This window comes from Amborella trichopoda, chromosome 4 (genome assembly GCF_054954075.1).
Source record: "Amborella trichopoda isolate Santa Cruz 75 chromosome 4, AtrichopodaSantaCruz75HAP2 v2.0, whole genome shotgun sequence".
In the NCBI taxonomy this organism is placed as follows: domain Eukaryota; kingdom Viridiplantae; phylum Streptophyta; class Magnoliopsida; order Amborellales; family Amborellaceae; genus Amborella; species Amborella trichopoda.
In genome coordinates this window covers 53,435,229-53,458,807 of record NC_142339.1, presented here as the reverse complement: position 1 = coordinate 53,458,807, position 23,579 = coordinate 53,435,229, and the positions used below count along the sequence as shown (strand labels likewise).

Below are 23,579 nucleotides of genomic sequence, written 5' to 3'. Positions count from 1 at the left end.
TTCCTAGACACCTCTAGAGCCACTTATGGTCGACACCTAAACTTATCACATTGAGTTGGCAACACAATAAATCAACACCATAAACATAACACTCTTACAATGTAAAATTAACGTGCACTTAAAAAATCCATCGTAAAAGACTATTTTTAAGTTGGAAAACCGTCTAATTCATCTTCTCCACATCGAGATGTGTGAACATGAAAAAGAAAAATGTTTTGAGTCCCAAAAATAGTGCACCTTACAACATATTATCTGAACCGTCCATTTTCAATATTTTCATGTGTTTATAAATCTACTTGATTTGAACCATTTTTTTAGTCTAAAATTTTTAAATTAGAGATGAAAATAAATTCTCAAAACATCGTATGAAATTTTATGCCAAAATTACATCTTATGATATAATTTGATGGTGTACCTTATTTTGATAGTTGATGGTTGCAATCTTTTAAACCTTCTAATTTATTTTAAGAGAAATCAAATCACTTGCATAGCACGATTCCACTAGTACTAGCAGAATGTACGTGCTCTGCACGTGATTTGAATTCTATTAAGATAAACCGGATATTTGACTAAAAATAAGGAAAGCATGGTATGAGAGAGAGAGAGAGAGCTCAAAATAATAAATGAATTGATGTAAAATCAAAATATCTTTTTACTAAATAGATTCTCATGCAATCCGAAGATTTTTTTACAACAAATTATAGCTTATGATAGAATTTAAATGTGTCTTACTTTGTTTGTTTAAGGTTGCAACCAGTGTTCGCAAAACCGGCTGATCCAACTGGTAATTGCTTGGTTAGATCAGAATCAGCTAGTTCCAGTTTTGGTGATCAACCGATATTTTAAACTTTAGATACAATATTGCTTCAAATTTATATTAGATATAATAGAATGTTCTATTGGTAAGCTTTGACGATTAAATTGTATGTGAATCATGGTGTGAATCCCAATGTTTTTTCTTTAAGAATTCAAATTCATTTCGTCGTTGATTCAAAAAATTTACTCCCCATGGTAATCGAACTTGAAACAAATCCTTTATTATTAGACCCACTAACCAACAAACCATTTACTACTTAGTTGACAAAAAGAAAGGCCTATATTATACATAACTTAAGTTTTTCTTTTTCTTTTTTTATAAAAAAAGTTGGTCAAGTCGATTTTTTTAACACTCTTTTAATATTCTTTACATTATGGTCAAGAATAAAAAAAAATTGGTCTATGATACTTTTATATTTTCCCATCTTTTCAAAAAAAATTAAAAATATCCCTAGGCATAAATCGATGCGTTAAAAATTTTTTTTTTTTTCATTTGAGTGTGTTTTGTTTTAAACACATCCTTTATAGGCTTTTCATATTTTATTTTTTTTGTATATTTTTTATTTTTTAACTCTTTTTTTATCGTACGGGACTTGCTCGGTTAGAGTGGTTGAATCGGCCGGTTTACTGGTTAGGCCGGTTAATTCGCTTCAAGGCCCATGTATGGTTAACCATTCTGTTTCGATTTTGCGAACACTGGTTGCAACCTTATACAAACCAAATCCTAACTTAAATCACTTAATTTACTTGATCCCTTTTGTATAATTTTTTGACCCATACCAGGATCTAAATCGGGTCCTTTCGTCGGATCCCGAGTCGGGTCTGGGTCCATTGCCACCCCTACTTGCAGGGGCAGGGGGCAAGTGCATCAGGAATCGGTGGTTGGCTAGCCTGAGATGCTGCTAGTCACATGCGCAATTCCAATAATGAAATTATGCGAAACATATATTTTTTCTCTCCTTGCTAATGCCTAATTTCATAATGGGAGGGCTTTTTATGTAACCCCACCCACATATATGGTATATGTGACCTTTGGTCTCAGTAATTAGATCTGAGTAGATGGTTGAGATGGCTTGAGTCACAATGTCATAAGCTAGCACTTAACCGTCAGAGCTTGATCAGACATCTCATGGTGTTTTATTTTTTTTATTTTTATTCTACAAATAATTTTGAAGCAACATTTGGGGAATGCATAGATCTAACAAGGGTGCACATGATAAAAATATTGTAAAAAATATTTCTAGTGATTTAAAATTACCAAAATACCTTAAAAATTGTAAGGGCATTTTGGTCATCTATTTTTACATAAAATATTTTTTTTAGGTTCACCCTAATTTTTCCATGGGATGCCCAAAATTTCATCAAAAAATATTTTGTAGAAAAAAAATGCTATTCGATTCAAATCAAACGGCTAAGAAGTGAGATCGCCCATAACTTATATGTTTTGGGGGTCTCATAGAAACATTTCCCTTCTTAATTGCTCATAAAGGCGATTCCAAATTAAAGAGAGATACAGCTCCCAAGATATCCAAACTGAACCTTTGTCATTCTTGCTGATAAAGAAACTCACGGCTTAGAAAAAAGCAAATATTTAAAATTGAGTAAAGTTTATGTAAGGCAGCAAACTTAAACATCAAGATACGACACCTCGCAACCCTGGAAGATGCAGCTCCAATATTTGAAACCCTTTTCAACTCTAATTATGAAATTAAAAGCGCTAAAAATTGAATTTCTTTTTTTTTATATACATACATTTCAAGATTGAGATGATAAATTTTGGGGTTTTTCAACATCAAAATAACTTTTTTTTACCATTCTCTAGGTGCACCTTGCTTTTACAATTTATAATCTGAAATTTATCACAATACCCACAAGAGAAGAACTATTCAACATTTTAGTCATTTGCAACTATTTCAACTCATAATCGTGTGTTTTCTTTAAACTAAAAAAGATATTAAATAGCTCCCTTTCTCATACATTTTCAAGTAAATTTCCTGGTTTAACTTTTCCCATCAAAATTTTATATCGTCGGTGGATTGTTAAATCGTCATACAAAAGGGGTGCGGTTTGTGTAGATCCTAGGCTCTAAACAATCAAATTAGAGCCTACCTTCAAATAATATCGAGAAATGTGGTTTCAATATTGAAAATATTTGTGATAGCCTTAAAATATATTTTTATATTTATTAATAAAATTTGAAGCTTAAAAAATAGTATAAGATCGACTTATCTATGAAAACTTGAAAATCTTGAAAATTGACGGTCCAAAAATGTGTTACAAAATACATTATTTTCAAAATTTGAAATCTATATTTTTTTTTTCCATATCCATACATAATGATGTCGAGAGGTTCAATTTAAAGATATTTGAACATCAAAACAACCTCTTCTAATAAAATTTTTGAGGCATGTTCAAATTCGATTATTTAGAGCCACGGTTCTATATAAACTTTTCCCCGTACAAAATACTCTCCAAACAACTAGATTTGACCTTTTCAAAATTGGACGACACCCGTCCCCCATGCCAATACTGCAATACAAAACTTGAACTGGACTTCAACACTTCAAGCGAGGGTCTACGACACAAAAAGCTTGGGGCCACGTGCCAAAGATGAATCGAACTATCAGCTAAGAAAAGCAACGCAAGCGGGCACATGCACCGACACCCACACTCTCACCGTCACCGTATTCAAACTTCACCACCATTAGTGTAAGTAAATGGAACTAAACTTACCTAACGAAATGGTCCATGTAACCTATAAATTTCTCAAAAAAGAAAAAGTTTATATAAAAAAACTCAAGGTTGTTTTTATGCTGGAAAACCCTCAAATCAATATCTCCACCTCAAGATTCATAAATGGGTTAAAAAATGAGATTTTTAGTCCTAAAATAAGTTAATATTCTAATACATTATTTAGACCGTTCATTTTCAAGATTTTCAAGTGTTTATATATCTACTTGATCGTCACCATTTTTAGAACTTTAAATTTTATAAGTGGGGCAACAATAGATTTTCATATCATCGCAAGGCTTTGCGACACCAAAAATATATTTCCATATAGTTTTGAGGTACACCTTACTTAAATAGTATAAGGTTGACACCTTATACAAAACCTCACCCTTCTATAAATAACAAGTATACGCTATCTTGAGATTATCTCTCTAGTCATTAAGGCAAATTCTCACCCAATCTGTTATTCTTTAATCCAGTTTTTATGAGTCCCCCGATTCATACTATTCTCGTGCACGCTTCCTCTAACACCTATTTTTTATATAAATCTTGGATCCAAAATTTGTATAGATCCATGATCTACACTATAATGATCAAGAATATTAAAAATAAAATTTTTTTTTAAGGAATTTTAAAAGAAGTCATATCCATTAGATAGGAATCTTTCATTGTGGATGTTCCTCTTAAAGATGACGCTTGTGAGCAGTGTTCGCAAAATTGACCTTGAACGGTTAACCAGAGATGGGCTAGAAGTAGTTTAACTAGCCTAACCTGTAAACTGGCCATTTCAATTGTTCTAACCGAGAAAGTTCTGAGTGGTCAAAAAATTATTGAAAAAAATAAAAAATATATAAAAAAAATCTACTAAAATATGAAAAATATATAAAGAAATATTAAAACAAAACACATTCAAATGGAGTTGAAAATTAATGAAAAAAAGGATTTTAAAGAATCGATTTGTGGCTAGGGATATTTTTAAAATTATCTGAAAAATATGAGAAAACATAAAAGTAAGTATTAATAACCAAAACAATTTCCAATATTTACCATTATGTAAAGAATATTAAAAAATATATTACAAACCAAATTCCTTATTTTTTATATTTTATATACATTTTTTTGAATTTTTTTTAAATACCGGTCTATCATCAAAACCGCTCGAAACCAGAACTGGCCAATTTCGATCTAACCAGGTCGTTACTGATTAGATCGCCCAGTTTTTCCAACATAGCTTACGAGTCAATGGGCTAGTGAATCCGCTTACTCATAAAATGCTTTTTTATAAAAAATTTCACATATTGCAAAATAATATACTTAATGAAAAAGTATAAAAATAAACAATTTACTTTTAACACAACGTTGTCACAATCACGATTATCTGTCAGATTTTAAATCGGGTGGTTGTTAGTGTATCATTGAATATATTCAAAATTCAAAACAAATTTATCGAACTTCATGATATACTTCAAGCCATCCAATTTAACAACCAACGATTACAAGTGATTTTGTGAATTTTTTGAAATAATGATAAATGATCTTGTAGCATACAATCCTAGGAGAATGTACATAAACTGACAATTTATATTTATTGCATAGGAAGACAAGGCTGACAATGGGTCAGGCCAACGCTAGCTACAACAAGGTTTTGGTCTCTCAGTGGCTGGCTAGCCTAAAGAGGCCCAAGCCTAAGTCTGGTCCCGCCAAGCCAAAGCTTGGCCAGGTAAAAATACAATCAAATAAAAAATAGTAAAAACTAAATTAAGAAAGAAGACATAGCCGGACCCTGCTGTAATCCGAGCCACATTTTATGGCCTAGCCCAAGATTTTTTAGGGTAGGCCGCCAGGCCCATTACCAGCCAATGATTTCCCAATCAATCCGATGTGAAATTGTAGGCTGTGGATGTACCATCAATCAGATTGAAATTTTAGAATTTTCTTTCACCAAATTTATGACGTGAAATGACACGCCATTTCTGGCTGTCACGTCATGGGGAATTTGAGACTTGCACGTGAACGACAACGGTCTTGTTCCCGTCAATCCCATTTATTAAGACGGCGATGGTCTCTCTCCTCTCGATATGCTCTTGTTTGTCATTAGGGATGAGAGCAATGGTTTAAAAAACGGATCGATGATCCGGATCGGGTTTCCAAAAAATCGATCGGGATCGGCGAATCGGCGTTTCGGATCGGAAATCGGGTGAATTGGTCAGAATAAAGTTTAAAAAAAATTCGAAAAAATTATTAAAATTCATTATAAATATTGGTTTTTAGGAATTCAATAAAAAATGAGGGTACTCCATTAAGAATTTTCATGTTTTTGAATAAATATGCGAATATTGATATGTTCTTTCCCTGCATGAACCGCCATTCAGCATTTAATTTACAGTATTTCGTGCTCATCCCTACACTGTTGCTGTTGGGACTCGATATGTGAATAATATGGCTGGGATAAGGTGGCCTCAGAATCATCATCTCTCTCGTTTTCTCTTTGAATAATATGGATTAAAAAAAAAAAAAAACAAATTTTCAAAAAAATCGATCATGGATTAAAAAAAAAATCACAAATTTTCAAAAAATTCTATCATGGATTACAAAAAAAAATTCGATCATGGATTAAACAAAAAAAATCACAAATTTTCAAAAAATTCAATCATGGATTACATAAAATTCGATCATGGATTACATAAAATTCGATCATGGATTACAAAAAATTCGATCATGGATTACATAAAATTCGATCATGGATTACAAAAAAAAACAAACAAAAAAAACAAAAAATTCAATCGTGGATTACAAAAAAAGAAAAAAATAGTTCGATCATGGATTACAAAAAATTCAATCATGGATTACAAAAAACTCTATCATGGGTTACAAAAAAAGCAAAAAAAAAAAAATCAATCATGGATTAAAAAAAAACAAACAAACATTTCGATCATGGATTACAAAAAAAAAACAAACATTTCGATCATATATTACAAAACATTCGATCATGGATTACATAAAATTCTATCATGGGTTACAAAAAAAAAAAAAAAAACAAAAAAATCGATCATGGATTACAAGAAAAGAAAACAAACATTTCGATCATGGATTACAAATAATTCTATTATGGGTTACAAAAAACCAAAAAATTCGATCATGGATTACAAAAAAATCTATCATGGATTACCAAAAAAAAAAAAAAAAAAAAAAAAAAAAAAAAAAAAAAAAAAAAAAAAAAAAAAAAAAAAAAAAAAAAAAAATCCGTACGGACTCGCCGATTCCGTACAGTGAATCTGCGATTCACTGTACAGAATCGTCCGGTTCTCTCTAGAACCGGACGATTTCCGATTTTTGGGCGATCCGGTTCCTTTTTCACTATTTTCGAGTCGAACCGGGCGAGTCCGGTTCGACTCGGCGTTTTTTAAAACGCTGGTTATAAGTAATTGTGATCATTTTGTATCAAAGATAAATAATCTCATTATATATAGTCCCTATTTGAAAACACTGTTAAATGTGAGTAAGGTCTAAAAGAAAAAAAACCTGTATGACTTGTTCATAACGAGCAAACAAACACTCGATTCGTCTATCAAAATTCATCCCCTTTTTTTCCAATTGTTAACTTGATATTTATATATTGAGAAAGTATAGAATGAGACAATTTATTTTTGATATAAAGAGATCAAATTAATCTTGACCATTAGATGTGAAATTGGGTGGCTACAATTATTCCATTGACGAAGCAAAGAATGAGACCATTTACCATAGAATAAGTGGCTAAAAGTATAGAATGTGACCATTTACCTTTGATATATCAAGTTTCCTGGGAATTTTACACAAAATGGGAGTAAAAATCCCAAAAAAAAATTGGTAACCATACAACATTCTTTTCCCATTGTTCTCGTAATTTCTTGACCGTTGGACTTGTTTTCGGCACACATTCGTTGGCTAAAGTATTCGTTCTATGTATTACATTTTTGGAAAAATTACGTGCGCACCTCATAAAACATAGGATACCATGTTATAATCCATATTTTCAAATATTTTATGCTAAGGTCCACCCCTTTCACCCTTTTCTCATTTTTTTTCCCTCCAATTTTGCTTTCCTATCCAATGTTTGCAATTCAATAACAATTGTTTTTGGTTGGTCTCAGGGGGTCATGTTCTGAATATTGGATAGAGTGAGTAATTTGATAAATGGAACACCTAACGGGTGAATAATCAAAACTTCCAAAATATTTTGAAGTCTAGAGCTGTAATATCGGACAATGCCAAAGCGAAGCTTAGGGAAGTCTGATGCTCAGAACATCATGCTGGCCACTAGGGATGGCAATGGACCTAGAGCCACACCCAACCTAAGACCCAACAGCTAGACTTGACCTAGGTCTAGCCGTCTGGATATGGGTCCAAAATTTGGACTTGGCAATTTTGATTTGGGTCCAAATCTTAGACCCGAATAGTACTCAGCTCCATGTCCAGGTCCAATTTATATAGACCCGACCTGAATTTTATTATTATTACTATATATATATATATATATATATATATATATATATATATATATATATATATATATATATATATGTATGTATATCAATAAATATATATAATTATAATAGTTATTAAATAATACATATATTTAATATGTTTATGAAATATATTTAATATATAGATATTTTTATTTTTGGATCGGGTCCAATTTAAGTTTGGATCCCTTATAAACAGGTCGAGTCAGGGGACTGGTCCCGGTCGTCACCCATAGGTACATGGAACTGCATAGTACACAAGTGAATGATGAATATGTATGGGGTTGCCTATTGTTAATAGATAGGCAATGCCTCCCTTATTTCATTAATCTCTCTCTCTAGAGTAGATCGCATAAATCTCTCCCTTTTCTATAACGAGGGGCATAAAATCTGCCTCCTCCTATTCACCTCTCTCTCTACCGCTATATAAAAAGGGCTTAAATCCTTCCTGTTTCTTGCCAATATATAAAAGGGCTTAAATCCTCTCTCTCTCTCAAAGGGGTACAAAAATGTCCGCCTCTCCCCCCCCCCCCCCCCCCCCCCCCCCCGCCCTCCCTCCCTCTTTTTTCATTTTTATCTATCTCTTCTGCTTTTCCCTCCCTCTTTTTTAATTTTTATCCATCTCCTCTGCTTTTCTTTGCTTTTTTTTTTTTAAATTTTGGGACTTTCACTTCTCTGGTTTTTCTACAGTATTTCCATGCGCGTACAACACTTGAGTAACTCCATTTGGACTTGTCAAGTTATCCGGCTCGGCAAGAGCCAAATCCCAAGGTTGAGCTGAGTACAGCGCTGTGGTATTCGCCTCCTGACCGAAGCAAATTACTCGGGTGCGAGCCTCCACCACAAGGCCCAATGAACACCAAAAAGCTATTTCAGCATTTAGGACTTAAAATTGATATATAATAAATTATATATTCATGTATGTACAACACACCAAAAAAAAAACTCATATCGTGTATAGGGTGAGGCCGAGTAACTCAGTTGAATCCCATCACACTGTCAAAACCTTCTCACACACAACATCAAAAAAATGCCATGGAATATGTGATTTTACAAGTCTCTTGGTAAAAATCATAGCATTTTTATTAATTCAATGGCAATACATTGAATATTGGCTTACAGCCTTCTTACTTGACTCAGGTCCCCATCACAATCACCCTCCACTTTAATTATCATAACCCGGGTTGGCCACCCGTTTCTTCTAAGTGGGCTCCCTCTATTTTACAGGTAAATAGCACATGAAAATATTTTTTTCTCTCTTATATTACTTGGACATAAATGCTCTCTCTCACAGGGGACACAAAATCTCTCACAAAATAAGCCACAAATTTAAGGAATCTCAAAACAAGAAAAAAGGCGCCTCTCTCTCTAACCCTACTCCAGATTTACACCTTCGTCTTTCTCTCTCTAGAGGCCCTACCCTTTTTCTCTCTATCGGTCAGATTTTACGGCATTACCCTACTTTTTGCGGGATCTCGCCCTCAATTCTGCTTGTCTTGGTCCTCCGCCGGACCATACCCCTTCTTCCCAACCCGAAGGTGCACCCGCGCGCACACACACGCCAGAACAAACCCCGCCGCGTAAACCACGTGCACCCACCAGTCGCTCCTCGGCGCCTTCCGCACCATCGCCCACCGCCAGACCACCGCGTAATAATGAACCCCCACCGCCAAACCCACCATCGCCTGGCCCAAAGCCGCCACCCTCTTCGCACCCGCGCCCACGAAGAGGTGCACCAAGAGCAGCGCCACGTAGACCACGTAGCCCACTCCCTGGACCACCTGCGTGGCCACGTAGCTCGAGCTCCCCGAGCCGTAGAAGAACCCCAAGGGCTCGACCCCGGTGGACAAGCGAGCCATGGCCAGGGCTAAGAAGTAGAGGGCGAGGTACACGTGCGAGAAGAGCAACACGTGTTGCAGGGTGAGGTAGGGGCGGAGCTTGCGGTAGAGAGCGTAGGCGAGGAGGAGGGGGAGGAGAGAGAGGACGCAGAAGAGGGTGGTGGCCACTATCGGCGCGTAGTGGTGGCCGATCAGTGGCTTGAAGCCCTCGGCTATGTTTTCGTTTGCTTTGTTGATATAAGCTTTGGATTTTGAGGAGAGCTTTTCGAGCTCGGGCAAAACGGTGGATTGGAAACGAGCTGGAAATTCTCTGAAATCTTGTATCAGGTCATTGTAGTCGTCTTCTACTTGGGTTTTGGGGGCCTGTTTCTTGGATTTCTGCGCTTCTTTTGCCGGAATTTGTTTATTTTCAGGCGACGGTTTCTTGGATTCCTGCACTTCTTTTGCCGGAATTTGTTTCTTTTCAGGCGAAGGTTTCTTGGATTCCTGCACTTCTTTAGCCGGAATTTGCTTCTGTTCAAGGGAGGGTTTCTTGGGTTCTGGGGTTTTTAGCTTTTGGGCCGCCGGATTTTTGGTTGGAGGCGGTTTCTGGTCGCCGGAATCTTTCTTTTTGGTCGTCAATTGCGTGGTTTTGTTCTTGGGAGAGTTGGGTTTGGGCAATAGAGGAGCTTTTTTGGGGGGCGAGAGGTGAGCTAGATCCGACTCATTTGAACTCGAATTGAGCTTTTTTTGCTGAGATTTGAGCACAGAAGAGGAATTCGAGGGTTTCTTCTTTTCTTTGGGAAGTGTTTTCTCTAAGAGTTTGGGCTTCTTCTTCTGAGCCACCTCTGTTGCATCAATGGCCGTTTCCTTTGATTCATTTGCCGACATTTTCCGGCCATGAATGGTTGAATTGGGATCAAGTGATCCAGCATTGCAAACAGTAAAAATCAACAAAAGAGAAGCAAAAAGAGCTATGACGAAATTCCCCATGTGTCAAAAGGGGGAATTTCGTTGGTAAGCTAACCTGTATCTTCTCCTTCTTTTTCCTTGTGGATCTGGATCGAAAATCAAAACTGCAAAAGGTCCGTTCAGTAGTAGAGGCAAGGTTTTGGGATTTGGAGGGTGAATGTGAATGGGTTCTTGAGGTGGGGGCGAGCGGATATGAATTAATGAGGAGTGGAACCGAATTTGACAGGTCTCAAGCACTCACATGGGAGGCTACTGGACAAGGAGCGTGACCCAAGTCTAACTTGCTTTCTCACTATGCACTGCCCTCCTCAAATTCCAAAAGAATTTCTTTAATGGTTTACTTTCTTACTTTCTCAGTGCGCAGTCCTCTGTCGTAAAAGGAATTTCTTTCTCATAGACAACATAGGAACAAAGGCCGTTTACTTTTAGGGGTCGTATATCCTCACTGAACAAGCACTTCCGGTTAGTAAGGGTGGCAGAGGGCCGGATCGGCCCGAAAATGTATGGGACTTCGACCCAGACCCAGACCCGGCCTTGGACCCAAAATTATAGTGCGGAGCCTGAATCCTATCGGATCCGACCTAAACATTAAAATAGCTATATATATAATAATATTTAAATATATTTCATATATTGGGACCCAGACCGAGGCCTAACCCACCGGGTCCAAACTTTGGACCCATAGGGTCTACCCCTCGGGTTCTGGGTCGGGTCCGGGTCTATTGCCACCCCTACTTCCGGATTTGGTTGTTTGAAGACATAAATTTGTTTTATTTTTTATTGTTGATTTTTTTGAAATTGTTTTTACATTAAAATTGAGGCATCCATGTACCCAATAAAAAAAAAACAAAATCAAATACAAAAAATTAACTAAAATACCTCTCAATGTTTTATGGGCATTTTGGTCAATTATTTATTTGAACTTTTTTTGAAAATTATTTGGCACATCTTACAAAGATGCGTATACAACTACACTTTTACAATCTTAAAAGTTTGCGGCCTTCATGTACTTCATATTCAATACGGACAGTATGGTAATGGCTCGGGCCAGACTTCCCGGCCCAGCCAGCCTTGGACGTAGCCCAACCCCATTCCCTTGGGGGTAGGCCCAACATGGACCTGTCAAAGAGGCCATGGCCAAGGCCGTCCTGGCCCTATCAGTGTCGAGCCCAGCCCTTCAGGCCACATTTTGTAACCCAAGACTTAGTTCTCTAGGGCGGACCCTGGCCACCCCACCCATGGCCACTCTTACTTGTGTACCTCTGGGCCTCTATCCCTAGAGCATCCACAACAAGTGGACGCTATACTTTTCCTTATTTTCTACTGTTTTTAGTGTAAGAAGATCAAATTATCCCTTAACCTCCGACATTGATGGTCAAAGGTGTGCTAGCTGTTCCTAGGTCTTAAGGTTAAGAATTATTTCCTCAAATGGTTCCACATCTATAAAGGCGTGGTTTGCATCAGCAACGTTGGACAATCAAAGTAAGGTGCACCTCCATGAGCTGCAATTTTGGGGTGAAAAATTCGTGTGAGAATTTATTTTGTATCTCATTATAAATTTTTAAATACCAAAAATGGTTCAAATCACAGATCTATAAATGTGTGAAAATCTTGAAAATTGATGATCTAGATAATGTGTCGCAAAATGTATAATGTTTTGTACTTAAATCTTTTTTTTTATCCATATCTATATATCTCGATGCCGAGAGATCAATTACATGTCTTCCAACATCAAAACAACCTTTTCCGAAAGATTTTAGATGTCAGGCATGTATTCTACATTTAAGGTGTCAACCTTATATAAATTTTTCCCTTTATTGCCCATTTCAAGTATGATCACCATGATAACTGTGACTTCTTGTAGAAAATGTAAATGATCTTCTAGCATACAATACCAATATCTATTTATTTGATTCTTCCAAGGATACGGTTTTATAGAGCCTGGCTCTAAACAATCAAATTAGAACCTACCATTAAATAGCATCGAGAAATGTAGTTTCAATATTGAAAATATTTGTGATAGCTTTACAATATATTTTCATATTTATTTATAAAGTTTAAAGCTTCAAAAATAGGGTAGATCAACATATTTATGAAAACTTGAAAATTGAAGGCTCATAACTGCATTACAAAATATACTATTTCTAAAACTTGCAATCTATTTTTTTTGTCATGTCCATACATCTTGATGTCGAGATGATCAATTTGAAGAAATTGGGGCATCAAAACATCTTCTAGTAAAAGTTTTGAAGTAGGCTCAAATTTGATTGTTTAGAACCTCGGCTCTATTTAAACTTTTCCCTTCTTGGAAACCTCATGATCGCATGTTTCTCGAATTTTTTTTATTTTTCTATTGCATCTGTACATCGAACCAGCAATAAAATTGCCCTTGTCAATTCTGAAAATTAATGGTGTACGATTTGATATGGACATTTACCTTTAGTTCTCAAAATTAATGGTGCGGATGAAACATAGTTTCAAGGTGGATTACCTTTGTGAGACTCGCGGGGTGTGGTCCACTCCCATCGACCATATCGTTCGAGACGCGGACATAGGGTTGACAACAGGCTGGGCCGGGCGAAAGAGGCCCTGGCCCAAGCACAGTACACGCTAGGCCAGGCCAAATAGAATAAAAGAAAGATAAAGCAAAAAGTTAAAAGAGCCAAATAGAATAAAAAAACGATAAAGAAAAAGGTTAAAGACAAAATGCCAGGCCGGCCCTGTCATGGCTTTGGCCCAGGCCCACCCCAGCCTAGCCCTACCCTTTCATGATGGCACGGCTCCGGTCCTCCCTTGGGCCCACATTTTGTGAACCTAGCCCTAGTACTGTAGGACCCTATGGACCAGGCTTGGCCGGGCCGCCCCGGCCAATTGACTTTATGATACAATATTTTTTTGGACTTGAAAGCCTTTTTTTTTTCCCTATTTGTACATCTTGAGGTAGATCAATTTGAGAGTTTTTTTTGTGCCAAAACAATTAGGTTTTTGAGATGCACTTTACTTCTTTTTTCAAATGGAAATATATATAATAAGATGATTTACCTTTGGTACAAAGTGATCATAATTAATCTTGACCATTGGATGTGAAATTGGTTGACTTCATTTATGTCATTGACCAAACTCAAAGTTCAAAAGAATTTTTTTCAAACTTTATGGCATACTCAAGCTATCAGATTTCACATCGAAAGGTTGTAAGTAATTGTGACCCTTTTATACTTAAAGTAAGTGGTCTCATTATATACAATCCGTTTCCAATTTTATTATACACAATCATTTGTGCGTCCGTTTCCAATTTTATTATACACAATCGTTTGTACGTCCCACATGACTTTAGGAATACTATGGCCATCATCACCCTAGATCATTGGTTTGAGCAGTGATGCCTAGATATTTGGTCCCACCAAACATGCTAGTGATTCAAATGCACAAAATCAACGCATACCATTACTATCTTATAACCCTGATCTAATATCCCCCTTGTTTTACCCAGGTTCCAATATGTTATAGGCTTTATCTTTTTAAATTTTTCTATGTATAAAAAAAATCAAGAAATTGGTGAGCAAACTCTAGCAGTTCCATGCCAGCTTGGAACCAGTGGCTGACCGGTTCTAATCCACCAGTTCAGTTGGTAAAACTCTACCCATGGCCAAACTCTTTCCATGGCATTGTATTACATATCTAAAGCCAGTATCAAGCTTATATTTATAAATATTCCCTACTTCTTCCTTATATTTATGAATTTGCAAAGCATATTTACACAAAATATTTACTTCTCGTTGTACGATAGGTGGTCAAGAGAAAGGACTTACAAAGAGAGAGAAAGTAAATGGGAAGATTGAAAAGACAAAAAAACAGAGGTGAAATTTCCATAACAAGGAGTAAACTAAGTTCATAAAGTCAGTTTCATCCTACTTTCTATAAATGAGGAATACTTCAATAACTTGAAACTTTCTGATTCTAAATATGAAATTTTTTGTCATCAAACGTGCCCTAATTATTTCAATGTTTTAAGACCGAACGATTTGGTGGCCATTTTTCATTTATTTAATTGATGAACTGAATTATAACTATTGATTAGACATTTATGCATTTGACATTTTTAAATTATACTCATAAAATAAAATTATTTTAACTGTTATTTTTTTTCAAAATTCTAACCTTTTATATAAAATTTTTCACCTTTAAAATAACGGTGATAAATTTTATAGAGAGCCTAGGCTCTAAACAATCAAATTAGAGCCTCATCAAAAAATTCACTAAAAGAAGTTGTCTTGATGCGCATATATCCTCAAATTGATCATCTCGACATCAAGATGCATGGACTTGAGAAAAAAATGGATTTTAAGTTTTAGAAATAGTGCATCTTGTAACGTATATTTGAATCATCAATTTTTAAGTTATTCAAGTTTTCATAGATCTGTTCGATCTACACTATTTTAAGGCTAATCAAATATTTCTAGTATTGAAACCACATTTCTCAATCCTATTTGAATGTGGGCTCTAATTTGATTGTTTAGAGCTTCGTGTTGGATTTGGTACTATTTAAAACCACCCACATAAGGAAATCGCCTATTATGTGGGATGGAGATATTCCCCTATTATGTGAGATTAAGATATTAGATATTCCATATTATGTGAAATTGAGATTGCTATTTGATACATTTCTTAAATGAAATAGAAATCGAAAAAGATTATGACTCTTTGATATATTTGTATGGTTTTTAAAATATATGTAAAATCTATAGGAAGTTTCATATTTAGTGCGGACTCCTAATTTTATATATATGGGATGAAAGTGCAGAGAATTTGTGTACCCAATTTGGGTTACCATATGAGAATGGTGATTCTTCTAGAGAGAGAGATGGAGATAGAGCCTCTTGTACATAAGATGCAATTTCCTCTTAGAGAGAAGAGAGCTTTTTATGGAGAGAAACATTGTGATGGAGCCTCTTTTAGACTTCCGAAAATTGCGAGGCTTGTTTTATGTAGAGAAGCGGTTCCCATTGAGATTTTGATTGGCTTCCTTTTTAGATAGAGACAAAGTCAGTTTCTCGTTGCACTCGGGTCTCTATCTGGTGTTGTCGATAATAGTAGGTAATGGTTGCCAGAAGTAAAGAGAATGAGTTGCTCTTGCGTCTCTATATGATGTTGTCGGTAATGGTTGCCAAAAGTAAAGAGAAAGAATAGGGAGTGGTTTGAAAGAATAGAGAGTGGTTTAAAAGGGTTTCCTTGACTTGGGATTTTTGTCGAAGTTTGTTCCAAAATCTGTGATGTAACATTTATTGGTATAGTGGATTTTTGTTTGCCTTGTCCGTTGATGTAGCCCTTTTGGGGTAAACCACATATATATTTTTGTTCTTCTATTGTATGTTTCATGTTTTATTTCTCATACTTTATTTGCCAAATTAGTAACTCATTGGGTTTAGAGCTTCCGTGCACAACAAGTGGTATCAAAGCCCTGATTTAGGGTTTTCTGTAAGGCAATAATACTTTCAAATGCAAAGTTTGAGGTGGAGAAATTTGAAAATTTGATGGCAAACACTATTTTCAGCAAGAATGATGAAGAAATTTGTTGGGCAAAACATGAAAAATCCATAAAGTTATCCAATGGATGTTGGCATGATTAACCGGTGATATTGATATCAAGATGGAGATTGTTGGATTTAGTGCTATCCAAAATCACCTACATAAAGAAATCCCATATTATGTGGGATTGAGATATTCCCCTATTATGTGGGATTAAAATATTTTCATATTATGTGGGGATTGAGATATTCCATATTATATGGGATTGATATTGATATTTGATAAGTTTCCTAAATTAAATATAAATATAAAAGGATTGGGACTCTTTGATATATCTCTATGGTTTTTGAGATATATGTAAGATGTACAGGAAGTTTTGTATTTAGTATGAACTCTTAATCTTATATACATGAGATGAAAGTGCAGAGAATTTGTGTACCCAATTTTGGTCAGCATATAGGAATGGTGATTCCTCTGGAGAGAGTGAGCGATAGAGCTTCGTGTGTATAAGACGTAATTTTATCTTATAGAGAAAAGAGCTTTCTATGAAGAGAAACATTGTGATGGTACCTATTTTAAACTCCCGAATATTGAGATGTTTGTTTCTTGTAGAGAAGCGGTTCCCACTAAGATTTTAGGTAGTTTCCCTTTTAGTTAGAGATAAAGTCAGTTTCTTGTTGCTCTCACGTCTATATTTGATGTTGTCGATAATGGTTGCGAGAAGCAAAAAGAAGAAATGAAGAGTGGTTTCAAAGGGTTCGCTCGATTTGGGGTTTTTGTCGAGGTTTGTTCCAAAATGTTTGATGTAACTTTCATCGGTATAGTAGATTTATGTTTGTCGTGCCCGTGGATATAACCATTTTAAAGTGAACCACGTAAATATTTATGTTATTGTGTTATATGTTTCATGTTTTATTTCTCATACTTTATTTGTCAAAATATTAACCCATCAGGTTTAAAGCTTCTGCGCACAACACCTCGGCTATATAAACCGCACCCTTTATTTAATCCAAATACAAAATGTATTTGATGTTTCATTGTACACTTCAATTTTATTTGCAGAAGGTAGCACCTTTCAAGGTAATTATGAGATCATTAAATATTTTACTAATATAATAAAATATTTTATAGGTTCATAGGATTATATGGTTTTAATATATAAAGTATGGGGACAATTGGGAAGAAAAAATATGTGAACCATCATCTCACTAGCTTTATATCCCTCTCGAACAAAAAATAACTCTCTATCTCTCTCCCTCGGTATGTCATCTATTTTTGTTTTGATTTTGCTTTGGAAATTATTTTCCAAATAACAATGTGTTGCGTTCCTCAGAGATGGTAAATTCATGCAACGTATTACTCTATTTATCTCTCTACTCTTTTTAATCAACAGTACTTCAATCAATCTTATAATCAACAGTACTTCAATCAATCGCTCCTCAGTTCTCTCTTTACTTTTTGTCTAGAATACTTCAATAACACCTGCTCTTCTCTCTCTCTCTCGCACAGTCCCCACTTCACCTCATCATCCCCCTCTCTCACAGGTGATCACACATTCATAAATCTCACTAGCCATCACTCCTCCCACTTCCAGCTAGGAGCTAGCGAGCCCTGGTCCTGGTCCCCATAGTGGCGGCTTAGCTCGCCTAGGGGCCTTTTTGGCATGCCTTGGCCTAGTCCCAGGGGAGCCGGACCCCTAGGCTGGCTCGGCCCTCGACATGCCCTATGCGAACCAGGCCCGAGGCCAGCACAGCCCGTTGCTAGCCTACTTGGCATGCTTTTGGAACAGCTTCTCCATGGATGTCAAACCATGTTTAGTCTTCTAAATTTTGAAACATGTTAAACAATTGAATATTCTAGGCCATTATTTTTGCGCACTTCACTTTAATGTTCTTCCAAATATCACGGATGCCACTATTGAATTGCTTTTTCATCTTGAATGTAACTCGTTTTTTAAGTTACATAAGAAAAAAATTACTTTCAAAAAAGCAGACACTTATGAAAAAGGCCTAGAGAAAGCCTTTTTGCTCCGGTGAGGGCTGAAGCATGGCAGTTGGGCTAGGGCCAAGATGGCAGCGCCCTGGCTTAGTGTCAGGGTCCACCCATCCCTAGTCTAGAGCTGGCCGGGCCAGGCCAGGCCGTGGTCCTAATCCCCATAGCGCTGGCCTAGGGTGAGGGCCACTGGACCTTTTTCAAGAATAAAAAGTGGTAATTATAGGTTCATAATATCATTTTTTAAAATTATTGTTGATTTTATCTTGTATCGGATTTGACATAATGTATCTGATTGAATCATTTATTTTCTCCATTTATGAAGTTGATTATAAGCACACATTCGTGTACATTACAAACCTTGTTTAGGTCAGCTAACGTTGCCTAATTTAGGTCAATTGGATCCTTGTGTATTTGAGGTAAGTCCTCACAAAGTACAGGTAAAAAAGTAGGACAATCAACCCAACTTCACATACCTATGTATGTGGGTTTGATGTCTTTGATGTCCAAGTCTTCTGAATTTTGAAATTGGAACATTCTAAGCCACTATTTTTGCACGCTTCACTTTAATGTTCTTCCAAATACCACTGATGCATAATTTTACAACCTAATTTCCCACTTTACTACTGGAGGTACACATAATTGTATCTAACTATTGTAGACAAGAGCAGTGATTTAAGAATTTTGTTGAAAATATGGGGAAACACAAAAAGAACGTTTTCAAGTTGCTTTTTCTAAAAAACATCCATTTCAATTTGTTTTTCGTCCCATAGATCCATGTCGGATCGTCTTATTCTGATCTGTAACCAAATTGATCAGAATGCCAAAATTGGTCCGACCACCAATCAAACTGGTTTGATCGGATTTTAAAATATATAAAAAAAATACATTAAAAAATATATAATATATAAGAAAAGTGTTGTTCAACTTTGTATGGCAGTTTGAACCAATCGAAACCAATTAGTTGGATCGACCAAAACCAATTAAACAATAATTTTGACTGATTTCTTTGCCAAATCCACTTTTACTTCAGACCAAACTGACCAGGGCATCGGTCGGACTGCCAGTTTGGTCCGGTCTAGATAACTATGCTTATAACCATTCATCTAGGAAATGGACATGCAACACGCTATATCCCATGGCCACAACATGGTACATGGTATTACATACCACTTGGTTAACTCCAAAAGTTCAATAGTTTTTATTTGAAGAGATAAAAAGTCATTGGTATATTAGAAAGTAAAAAAAAAAATTGGTCTCCATCCTGTAACAATAAAAGCAATATGAGATGGATGGTTATGCCCTTTAAAACACATGGAATTTGGTGACCCTATTTGCATGTTATGCGTGCTACTAGAGGTATGAGAACGCTAACTTATTGCCCTTCTCCTTGCGAGAAAATGGACCCTAGTCGCATTTTTGGATGGAAACCTCATACTCCACTTGGGTGTGTTGATCCTCTACTAAAGCATATAACTTAATTTTTTTTTAATGGCACATTTAATACCCTTGAAAATATTTCTGTGAAAGTATTTGTGTGAAAGTATTTTTACATAAAAGAATTCTCATATATGAATAACTATAAAAAAAAATTCATACTAGTTGGTCATAACATATTTTTTTCCCACTTCCACGCCTAATTGTATAGAGGAGTCCTTTTATGTAAAAATGTTTTCACACAAAATATTATTACATGTACCAAACGAGCTCTAAATCTAGATCACCGCTTTTCACATATCTAATAGCTTGAAAGGCAACAATTGTTTTGTTTTTCCAGGGAAATTTATTGAATACATCCAAGAGTTGTATTACATTTAATTATTTACTGCCTCATCCAGTTCTTCTTATCCAATTTCAAATAGTCGATTTATTTTTCAAACAAATATCGAAAATGGCATCAAATGACACATTAAACCAGACCTACGTTTATGATGTTAAATGGTCGACAATTTGCCCCCTTCCTTTGCGACACAATTGTGCGAATTTATTTCCAACTCTAACAGTGATTATTTCATAAAACCCTCTGATTTTAAGGAAAAGTGCCAAAGTCGTGAACTATTTAATATCACACCCATTTCTTTTGATTGAATTTCAAAAATACCATCAAAGGTTACATAATCACGAGTTATAATATTTGATAGTTTCGATGTGTTTTGATAAAAGGATCGTATATTATGAGACTATTTATCTTTGGTACAAGGAGATCACAATTATTTTTACCCGTCGGTTGTGAAATCTAATAGATGAAAATGTGTCACAACATTTTAGAAATTTTATTTTAGACTTTGTGCCTAAAAAATGACACATCCTCAACCACCGGATTTCAAGTCTAATAATCAATGATGATTGTGATTTCTTTATATCAAAAGAAAATATTCTCATTGTAGAACTTTCATTTGATAAATAGGTAAAATATTAGTTGATATTTTGAGTGTGTTTTAATAAATTTCTCTTTTTATATTCCTAGTAAAAGCTGGAGGATGTTGGCCCGATTTGAGAGTAAAACACTATAAAAAAAGAGTACATACACGGGACAATTTTCCTATGTAAAATGTAGTTTATGTTTTTCGTGTAATTTTGTCGTTTACTCACTTTATATGCCACCCATGAGGGTGGCAAGGGCTGGTCCTGCTTGTCCCATAGGGCCGGCCCATGCCTGCCCATAACAAATGAAAATAAAAAAATAAAAAAAATAAGAAAAGAAAAGAGGGTGGGCTGGGCCAATAGTGGCCCTAGCCCCGGTCCTCAAGCCACAAATTGTGACCCATTCCCTATATTTTTAGGGCCAAGCCGGCGCCCAAGCCCTAGTCACTGGACACCCGGTCAAATATATAATTGCCAAATGATTGTGTGCTCCTCTGATATAAAATTGTCCATTTACACCTTTAGGTAAAAACCAAGCTGAGGAAAGTTTTTAGGATTTCAAATATTGGAGATGTATATGCAAGAGACTTATGCAACTCATTGTTTATATCATGTATAGTGAGGACCTGGCTCTTTAGCTAAGTCTCGTCAAAGCCCCAAGTAATAAGAGCTTTTTTAGATGTGAGTGCAACGAGCGTGCTTGGAGCACAACTCTTTTTTTTTTTGAGTTATCGAAATTAAAAGCAATGTGGTCCCCTACTACCTAGAGATGAACTCAAAAAAAAAACAAGCACTCTTGAGCCTGAAAACAATAATGTCCCAAAATTGAATGAACCATGTCCATTTGTGGACAGCAAGATCATAGTGTTAAAGACCCCAAAATCCTTTTTATTATTATTATTATTATTATTATTATTATTATTATTATTATTATTTTTAATAATTATCATCTAATGATATATAAGTGGATTACAAATTTTCAGATCCAAATGAAATTTCCAAATACATGTTTTCCCCGAGGGAGCAAATGAACAATTTCTTCCCATGGGAGAATAGTGAGCGTACTCCTATTACTTTACCACGTGGACCTGTAAATTCAAGGGTCCAATTGGTTTCCTTCGAGTTTTTCCAATAATTTTTATGTAAGGTTGCAACCTTAAAATGTAGGATTACATATGCGAAAATGTTGTTTTAAAGTTGAAAAGCAAGGAAAAAAAATAAACAAAAGATTTTGAGTCTTAGAAATATTGCATCTTACAACACTTATCTAGTCCGACAATTTTCAAGATTTTCATATGTTTATAGATCGACTTGATTTTAACTATTTTTTTAGTTTAAAATTTTATAATTAGATATTCAGACAATCCTAATAATATTTTACACCAAAATTACATGTCATGATAAAATTTGAAGGTGCTTCTTAATTGGATTGTTTAAGATTGTAACCTTATAGAAACCACACCCATTATTAATTATAAATGTTCCACAAAATTTATTGAAGGTTTTATCCTTTTTATTTTATTTTTTATTATTTTTACTCAAAAAACATGTTAAAAATGAAGTTATTGGGAGATATAGTTCTCGCCATATACACCCACGTAATTCACCAAGCGATGTGATGGGCAAGTCTCCAAGGTATAAAGCATCCGATGGATGCAAATAAGTGGTCCATTTAAAAATAATTGAAACTAACATGGCCAAACATTTTCTTAATAAATTTTTTATTTTTAATTTTTAAAATTTATTTATTTTTTCATATTCATGATTTTCATGTTAGAGATTACATGTCCTTCAAAATTAAGTCCAAAAATCCATCTCGAAAATAGATTATTAAGAGGTGACTTATTTCAACATGAACTCATAAAAACCGTGTCCTTAAAAAACGTCATGCATTTTGTCACCCCATAGTGTTTGTCTCTCTATGAATGATTAAAAAGTTTGTTTTCTCTTGTTTGGGGTGGCTCTAGAAGATAGTTTTATTAGCAAGAATATCACCTCCATCCTAAAGCAATCATTTCTTTGAACTTTGACCCATGTCTTGGTAGAATGCAATATATGCAATGCCAATGCTAGGGTTTAAATTATAGAGAATAGTAAAGGTGGCGTTGTTAAGGCAGACATGGAATGAGAGGAACAGGAGGACGCAGGAAAAACCCAAGATATGTTCGTCATTTAGTAAAGTGTTCAAACCACGATAACAACAACGATACTATTTACTTCTGGTACAATGATGCTACAATTATGTATAATCGTCTTATATAAAATCTAAGGGTCGCAATGGGCTTGGTCTCGACTTGAGAACCGAGGGGTAGACTCGATCCAGGTCTAAGTATAGGTCCAAAAATTGGATTCGATGGATCGGGTCCAAATCTAAATCTTGGACCCAAACACTATTTGGGTCCGGGTTTGGGTCCGATCGGGTCCGGTAATTTTTTTTGGGTTCCAATATATAAAGGGTGTGGTTTGTATAGATATGAGGTTCTAAACAATCAAAGTAAATCGCACCTTCAAATAGTGTCGAGAAATGTGATTTCCATGCTGGAAATCTTTGTGATAGCTTTAAAATATATTTTCATCTTTAATTATAGAGCAGTGATTTTATGCAACGATTGTATCAGCGTATAATGCAACCGCACTTTTAGAAAATCAGGTTTATGGTTTTTGTATGATCCAAAATTTTGCACACATACTTTTTTGATCTCAATAATCAATCTAAATCAAAAAAAATAATTCAATTTGAACCCTAGATATTGTCAAAATGAGTTCCCTCCAACAACGAATCTAGACCATTCATTTCATGAATTTCAAGATCTTAGCATTTACAAATTCAAAATCATTTTTTTATTTTTTTAACATT

The 23,579-nt window shown here is 35.3% G+C and overlaps 1 protein-coding gene across 1 annotated transcript; it reads right to left on the bottom strand.

Moving 5' to 3' along the window:
• Positions 1 to 9,112: 9,112 nt before the first annotated feature.
• Positions 9,113 to 11,005, bottom strand: LOC18422449 (cell wall integrity/stress response component-like protein). Its single transcript, XM_006826862.4, has one exon. It carries the CDS (start codon positions 10,859 to 10,861, stop codon positions 9,533 to 9,535), a length of 1,329 nt encoding a protein of 442 aa, XP_006826925.3. The 5' UTR covers positions 10,862 to 11,005; the 3' UTR covers positions 9,113 to 9,532.
• Between the last annotated feature and the right edge of the window lie 12,574 nt (positions 11,006 to 23,579).

Bases quoted from the DNA above. Each gene is read 5' to 3' on its own strand.
- LOC18422449 (XM_006826862.4), bottom strand. From the start codon at position 10,861: ATGGGGAATTTCGTCATAGCTCTTTTTGCTTCTCTTTTGTTGATTTTT.